This window comes from Nelumbo lutea, chromosome 1 (genome assembly GCF_056320005.1).
Source record: "Nelumbo lutea isolate HS-2025 chromosome 1, American lotus-T2T, whole genome shotgun sequence".
NCBI lineage: Eukaryota > Viridiplantae > Streptophyta > Magnoliopsida > Proteales > Nelumbonaceae > Nelumbo > Nelumbo lutea.
The window spans coordinates 110,189,865-110,197,661 of NC_142684.1; the positions used below are offsets into that span (position 1 = coordinate 110,189,865).

Here is a 7,797-nt window from a genome sequence, read left to right on the forward strand (position 1 = left end):
TTTCACAGATGGCAAGCAGAACGCCGCCTTTCAAGAGATCCGAGCCCTGCTACCGAATCCAGTAGGTACGGATGTCAGACAGGTCTCCCTGCAGCCTGCCGAGCTATTGTACACCGAACCACCTGGAGTAGGTTTGCCTTTCACCGAGGTGCCGAGGTACGCCAAGGTGCCCGCATTGTAGGCGGGCCTTAAGCAAATTCGAACAGGAGTCTCGATGGTGCTGCCCTGAGGTGTTTCTCCCTCGGGACACTTAGCCAAAAATCGGGGTGCTCTCTTCTTAGGAAGGGAGAGCTTGGGGCCCCTTAGGAGGAGCTCGGGCCCTGAGAGGAGTTCGGGATCTCCCACACTTGGTGGGAGTCAAGGTTGGCCGGGTGCTAGTCCCCGGCAAGTCGCTTAACCCGCCGAGTGGCCAACATTGGACTCGATGGGTCCTTCTTTCCAAGTTACAGTTGTGCTGTTAGGCTGAATTGTTCGTCAAGCCAGGTCACACACACGTATCCCTGTGCGACGAGATCGGGCCAAATCACCCTCCATCAATTATCATTGGGAGATATTTCTAATACACAGCGGGGATGTGATGTGCAACTTTGTAGGAGACTGATTTAACTCAAATAAACTTAGTAGAAGAAAGAATGATACTTGTTGAAGGGCTGAACCATTTTGGACAGATGTGAATTGTGGGGTCATTTTTCTGTGAGACGCCCGTGACTCGCTTTACTTTGATAGGGGAGCTGCTTTGGCTTTCAAGTTTCAACCACGTACTCACATGCAAATGTGCAAACAAGGCGACAAGCCTATGTTCGCAATGGGATCCCAACAACGATTTACGGCGTACCCAGAATGCCCCTGAGCCTTCATTCAGTATCATTTTCTTGCTAAAATCCTTGCTGGTGACAGTTAAATTAAGCCTTTTCCATAACTGGAGCCAACGATTCAACGAGGACGTTACGGGCAAATATCATGTGACTGAGGACGCCATATGCGGCATGACTTATGTTGCACAGCTGGACGTGTAACGATGATTAGAAAATAGACCATCGTCCACATCTTCCACGTAAAATATGGGAAAATCTATGGTACCAGTGAACCCCATTTTGTTTTACAGTATCATAGTGAAGTGAACCCCATTTTGTTTTGTGATAAAGGCCTTTTTGAATTTCTGAATTTTGTCATTTTTGCCCCTATAACATTTACAATAACATAAAATTATTAAATTGCCTATTTGAGATTTGATGAATTTGAAATAAAAGTTATCAAAATGATATAAAAGGATAGGCTATATAGTATAATATCTCTTTCAAGATTAGGTTACTGTGCTTCGAAACCCTCATCATTTCTATTGTTCAATCTATCTCCACAAATCTTAGTTTTACTGTATAGTTGTGATAGGTATAGTTCAGAACTGATGTCAATACAGGAACGTGTATTAATGTATAGATGGAGGTGTCTAAAATTTTGAATTGTTGCAGAGTGAAATTCAGAATTATAATGTAGAGTGCAATCTAGTTATCCCAAAAAAAAAAGAAAAAAAAAACTCATCATTAAGTATTAAAGCACAATAACCCCGTTCAAAGGAGTGTTGTGTTTGACAAATAATAATCTATTTTCATCATTTTGACAGCTCTTGCTTTGATGGTCAGTCCGGTTAAAGAAACAGGGGGCAAAAGTTTTTTGTCGCAAAACAAAGTTTGATTGTCACCGGGGTTGCAGTCTATGGGGGTGGACTGAACAATAAAAACCCCTTTATCCCTTTTTTTTTATTTTTTTATTTTCGTACTTTCGTATTCAGGATGTAGAGAAGAACTTTGACGGGGGTTGTTTCGTCATATTGGCTTCGAATTTGTCCATGTCGGGCATCGGGGACATGGATTTCTAATTTCTACGGCTGGCAGACAGCCCGCGCCAGTGAAGTGGAAGGCTCCTTCCAAAGTTGCGTTCGAACCAACGGCCGTGCTTTTACTCTTCCTCTGTGTTCTGAGTTCTGAGAGCTTCAACCAGAAGAACTTCTCTGATTCACAGTAGATAAATAAGCTAGGGTACTACTACTCCCCGATCTCACATGTTGAAAACTAAGTCGTCTCTCCCGAACCTCTCTGTTTTATTCGAAATGTCGGTCTGTCCGTGCGAGGAGGTGAGTGAGGTTTCTTGTTCTCTTCGATTTCTGAGGCTTCTACTAGTGTTTTTCCCCTTTTCTTATCTCTTCCAAGTTCCAATGAAAGCTTTAGCTCTGTTGAGTTAAAATTCTAATTTCGATGAATATTTCAGCGGATCTCTGTTTGTACTCTATTCGAATTTAATTAATTTGCGTTAGCCTGTTGTTATTGTTGGTAGTCTAATGGACATTAGCTGTGTTGCTCTTTTTCCAAATTTCTGGTCCCATTTTGGTGTTTGCTTGAATTGCGTTTATTATATCCATTTAGAGGCTTCATAATTTAATTTCTAAGTTTTTTTTTTTTTAACTTTTTTAAGGAAGCGGGGTTAAAGAGCATCAAAGCTGAAGTTTATTCAGGATTGATGAGTTTAGATGCTCTGCGTTAAACCTGATAAAGGAAGGCTTACATTCTTAATGTCTTTAGGAGAAAAGTGATTAAGCTCCATCCAAATTTATCTACCTGGGCATAATTTTTAAATTGTCACAAAAATAATATTATTGTTATCTGTTTTTTGGTGAAGTTTTGTTCTCTTTATAATGCTCTTTCTGTTCGTCTTTCATTTCTCTTCCACTGAAGTTATTCTCTAATTGGTGTCAACCTCTGCATTCTAGAAATTCTAAACAGATATGCGCAAGTGGACAGAAATATTTGGATAGAATCTTAATTTGATCAACGGCGCCATATCAGCATCTGGGAAGATAAACGTCTTTTGGCTCAAAAAATACTGTTTGGTGTGCGCGTTTATTAAAACAACGCTGATAAACGTTTATCCATTTATTTGCATTGGTTTTCGTGCATATAGCCGTTTTCAGAAGCTTACAAATCGTTTTGACAACATACTTGTGCATATATGTAGGCGAAGTAACCAAATGGCCCATCTTTTTGCATTTCTGGCATGTAAATCTCAATTATATATATTAATTACAGAGGGCCATCTACCAGCTTTTAGGCTGTGTTTGGTTTGAAGGAAAAGGTAGGGAAAGGAAGGGAAAGGCAGGTTTGTACAGGTTTCCCTTCCTTTCCCTACCTTTTCCTTCAAACCAAGCACAACCTTAATGTTTCATCTAAAGTAATGAAGTTGCTTTTCTTCTGTTGATGTCTAAATTCAAATTTCACTGATTTTCTGACAATGGTTTGAAAGAGATTATCAACTAAAGGACCATTAAAAAGACTGCATTCGTTCATTTGATGGTGTCTATTATATCTGCTACTACATCTGATAGATGGTTATGCAACAATAACAAAAAGGATTCTTGATGAGCTTCTTGCACGTAACTATTTAATTATTCTATTCAGTCATTGCAAGCTGGTACTATGCTTTACAATCATCAGAAATCAAAATTCTTTTCTCTTCATCAGTGAAAGCAAGCAAAGATTAAGGTTTTGAATTCTAATTGTTGTTCCATTGAAAAATTTTGGTCTCATCAGCACAAATTTATACAGGATTGAAGAAAATGTTGTTAATATATATTGATCCTTAATCAGAGTGGTTATAATTTCAACATAGAAATTGATTGGAATATTACTAGTGTAATAGAACATAGGAAGCTAGAGCTATTCACTTATATAATATTTCCCAAATTACACAGTTTGAAATTAGACTATGCTGATTTTAGATGGTTGAACAATTGATAAGTTATGGATAGTGGATATAGATGAAGAAGAATTATCATTTCTCAATGAACCAATGGAACTTAGACTGAATTTCAGTGATTTCTGACAACGAAACCTAGAGCTATTACTTGTATAATATTTCCTAAATTATACAAATTGAAATTAGACTATGATTTCCTTTTTGCAGGGTCAAGATGTCTACTGCATTTCAGTGATTTCTGACAACGAAAATTCCAATCGACATTGTTCATCAGACTTGTCAGTCTTAAATGTTGCAGAAGTTCTGTATCCACTAGAAAGCCGGGCATGCTCAGATAGCCAATGGGATTGCAAGAACAGCGCCAGTCTGCAGACAGAAAGTACAGATAGATCTTCCCCATGCAGTGTGGATATAGATATTGAGAAGGAAAACTTGGAAATATCCAAATCAGTTGAGAGCTTTGAAGGGCACTCAATGAAAGCTGAGAATGCACTAACTGTATGATGCTTTTCCCTTTCTATGCTTTGTGATATTTGAGCTGTTTATAAAAGTTCATCATTCTAATAGGAAATCTCTGGTGCCATTGGGCAGACAAGGAAGGGTATGAAGGACATTATGTTTTGTCCTTAAGGCTCAGTTTGGGAAGAATAGAAATACAAATATGTACAGTGCAAATACAAGGTTTTGCACTGTACATATTTGTATTTTTACTCTATTTCTAATCCTTCCACAATGTTAGTACATAACAAAATTGTTGTGTTGCAGAAGCTGTTTGAGAGAAAGATTAATATACCGATAGGTGGAAAGATCATTCAGCTTTTAATGAACCATAACCTGATATCACTGAGGTCCACTTCCAGAGGTATGTAAATGTATTCAAACACTATCTTCTTTATCAACAATTGCCTTAACTAACTTGTAGTCTCGAAATTTTATATATTGATAGATCTCTGTCGTTTTCTTCATATATGACATATTGACATGTGTGCGTGTGTAAACATCAATGCCAACATTACAATTAAACAAGTTGGCATTTGGTAACATTACAATAGAACATTTCTAGCATTCCGGGTACCAAAAGGCAACTACTTTTCGCTCCTAGGAACACGAGAAATTTCCAGTGGAGTGTTAGAAAATATCACCCAATTTATTGGAAGTACAATGCTATCTATATGATTTTTCTTTCATTGTATAAGAGTCCATCTTCCAGAGATTAATTTGTTTTTCGGAGTGGAAGTTGCATGGTTGTGGCGCAGAATGCCAAATAACTGAACTAATTAACTAAAAGCCATAAGAGTCCATCTTCAAAAGAATAATTTGTTTTGCGGAGTGGGTAAGTTGTTGTCGTGCCGAATGCTAAATAACTGAACTACAAGCTTGAACCCCAAGTAAAAACAAACATTACATTATCAAGTTCACCCAATTTGATCAATTTTGGACCTATAAGGTCTTTTTACTGGCATTCCTCAAAGATGTTAGTCCTGAGCCCCCTTAACGGGTTGGATGACAAGGTAGATTGGTTAGTTCTAGTTCTATCCATCCAATTTGCAGGGTTCTTTTACTGAACTGTTTGCCTTTTTCTTTTTTCTAGTCTTTCAAATACACTGACATGTCAGATGACTCTAAGTTCCCAATGCGCTGAATGCTTTCCCCCTAAAATTCATACCCCTTATTTAGAGACTACTGAAATTCATATATATTTTTTTTGGGTCAAATTCATATCCTTAGGGGCCATTTGATAACTATTGAAGTTGCTGAACTGAACAACTTATTGCTTTGTCTTTTAGTGGACAAAATAATTAAAGAATAAAATATTTAATGTATATTAATCTAGCTAACTTCAGCTTTAGCCAAGCCCACAACCTCCTTAAAAACCTATTTAGTTAAAGACAAAACAATAATTTTTTCAGTTTAGCCACTTTGATTGTATCAAACAGCCCCTTAGTTGTTCTAATAATGTTGGCCATCTTTTACAATATATGGATTTTCCCCCAAAACAAGTATCTCCATTCTTTTATTTGTGCTATTACCAGACCTTTAAGACTTTTACTAGTTGTAGCTTGTAACAACGAGTACTTACATTAACCAGCCTTGCTTAGAATAAAATTAGCACTTACATTATTGTTCAATTAACTGTGGTCCTTTACATTCATGAAACAGACAAGCCAACAACTGAGAGAGCTCATGACACACCTAATGGCAGGTGGCGGAGTAAGCGTGCAGCCTCCTTTGACTCAAGAAAAGTAGTTCTTCTCTTCTCAATATTGTAAGCTCTGTAAAGATCACTTTAGCCAACTTAAATGCATTTATAACTTAATTCATGTCTGTTCCAGTACTAAAATTAAATCAAGCATTGAGCTTAAGATATTCGATAAATTTAAAGGTCCAATGGGAATGATATCTTTTATATTGGATGAAATTAAAATTGTGATTTTAGCTTAGGTGTATAAGGAACTTCATGTTGCTGTGTATTTTTATTAAAATCATGTCTTCCTATTTATGTTATTAATACATAATTAGGGCAAGGTATATTTTGTTCTGATCATGAGCCTATTTATGTTATCCTATTCAAGTTATTGTGGTGCTCCTGACTGGTTAGCTCCTTTTGTGTATATTTTGTTCTGATCAATGAATAGTTTAGTTATCAAAATTTAGAAAGAAAACATATTAAGGCAAGGTATAAAAATCCAAGACTTGTTGCTAAGTTCGGAGGGTGGTGAAATATCTTAATGAGTTCAGAGGTATCTTGACCTCCTTCCAGACTGTTTTCCATTGGATTCCCTGAGACTTAAATGCTGAAGTAGATATTGTAGAATACCACAACAGTCTTTTGATCTTAGTTTTTGTTGATGGGGCTGTAATTGCTCTTTTTGTAAAGTTCTGTTTAAGTGCTCTCGTCATCTTTTCTTCTTTCTAATGAAATAGTTACCTTCTTCGAAAAAAAATAATAACCTATTTCGTTTGAGCAAGTGTGATCGATTGTGCATATGCACATGTACGTGATTGCTAAATATGTATAATCATGTCCTTTGCTGAATCTTACCGGGTGACTAAAGGAAAAAAAGAAAAGAAAACAAAGAAAAGAAGTTAAAAAAAGCGACTGTAGAAGTTAGTATAAACTATTTTAATTTATTTGTACAGGTGCGGGTAAAATAACATCAGGTGGTTGAGCTTAAGTGCCAGTTTCTACCCCCCCCCCCCGCCCCCCCCCCCCAAAAAAAAAAGATCAAGTACTAGTTATCCGCCTCTGATTGAAATATTAGATTCTCTTCTGGTGTATATTATTGCAAAACTGGGTCATACAAAAGGGTTTCCTGTGCATAACTGTCTATATGTAGACCAAGTTAGAGTCCTGAAGACATAAGAACGGAAATTAGATTTCTTTCATTGTTAGATCTTGTAGTTATCAATATTTCTAAATCTGCAAATTATTTGCTCCTAAAACTTTGTTTTTATATACTCTGTTTCAGGTCAAGCATGGGTTCAATGATGTTAATATATTTGACTCTTCGAGCTAAGCAAATAGGTGACGGGCTTGTTCATGTCTAGTATGAGCGTGTAAAAGAGAATGAGAGAGGTTTTCTACTTTGGATTTTCTTTTTCTAGTATAGTCCTTTTTGCTTTTCCCGTTTTGCATTTTTTTGACAATCATTGTTATGTATGCAAGTCATTAAATGATAAATACTCCTAATTGCAAATGCCATCGTCCTTTGAGCTTTTCTTCTATGACCTACAGTGTTGTTTATTTTTTGACTTCACCTGGAATGTTGTTTATGGTCTGAGTAATTCCAAATGATAAATGCTCCTAATTGCAAAATTTATCGTCCTTTGAGCTGTGCTTCTTATGACCTGAATTATAACACGTTGATGGTCTGAATTCAAATATACATAACCTTATAGACTGTTTGCCGTTTTATAGTCATACTTGTGACCTAAAGCTGGTTAATCTTTATTGGCTTACCATGACCAAAGACTGTCATGGGTTTTGATAAGCATCTTCATGCTTGTCAAGTTGTCATTTTCATGCCCCGGTAAATTTCTTACGCCCCA

The 7,797-nt window shown here is 36.8% G+C and overlaps 1 protein-coding gene across 1 annotated transcript; it reads left to right on the forward strand.

Moving 5' to 3' along the window:
* The first annotated feature begins 1,584 nt into the window (after positions 1-1,584).
* On the forward strand, positions 1,585-7,473 carry LOC148876761 (uncharacterized). The gene is made up of 5 exons (XM_088968610.1): positions 1,585-2,131; positions 3,955-4,245; positions 4,513-4,609; positions 5,908-6,013; positions 7,218-7,473. The coding sequence occupies exons 1-5, from the start codon at positions 2,060-2,062 to the stop codon at positions 7,294-7,296; spliced, it is 645 nt and encodes a 214-aa protein (XP_088824736.1). The 5' UTR covers positions 1,585-2,059; the 3' UTR covers positions 7,297-7,473.
* Positions 7,474-7,797: the final 324 nt, after the last annotated feature.

Coding starts and splice junctions, on each gene's coding strand:
- LOC148876761 (XM_088968610.1), top strand. CDS start 2,060: ATGTTGAAAACTAAGTCGTCTCTCCCGAACCTCTCTGTTTTATTCGAA. Junction 2,132..3,954: donor CGGTCTGTCCGTGCGAGGAG/GTGAGTGAGGTT, acceptor TCCTTTTTGCAG/GGTCAAGATGTCTACTGCAT. Junction 4,246..4,512: donor AAGCTGAGAATGCACTAACT/GTATGATGCTTT, acceptor GTTGTGTTGCAG/AAGCTGTTTGAGAGAAAGAT.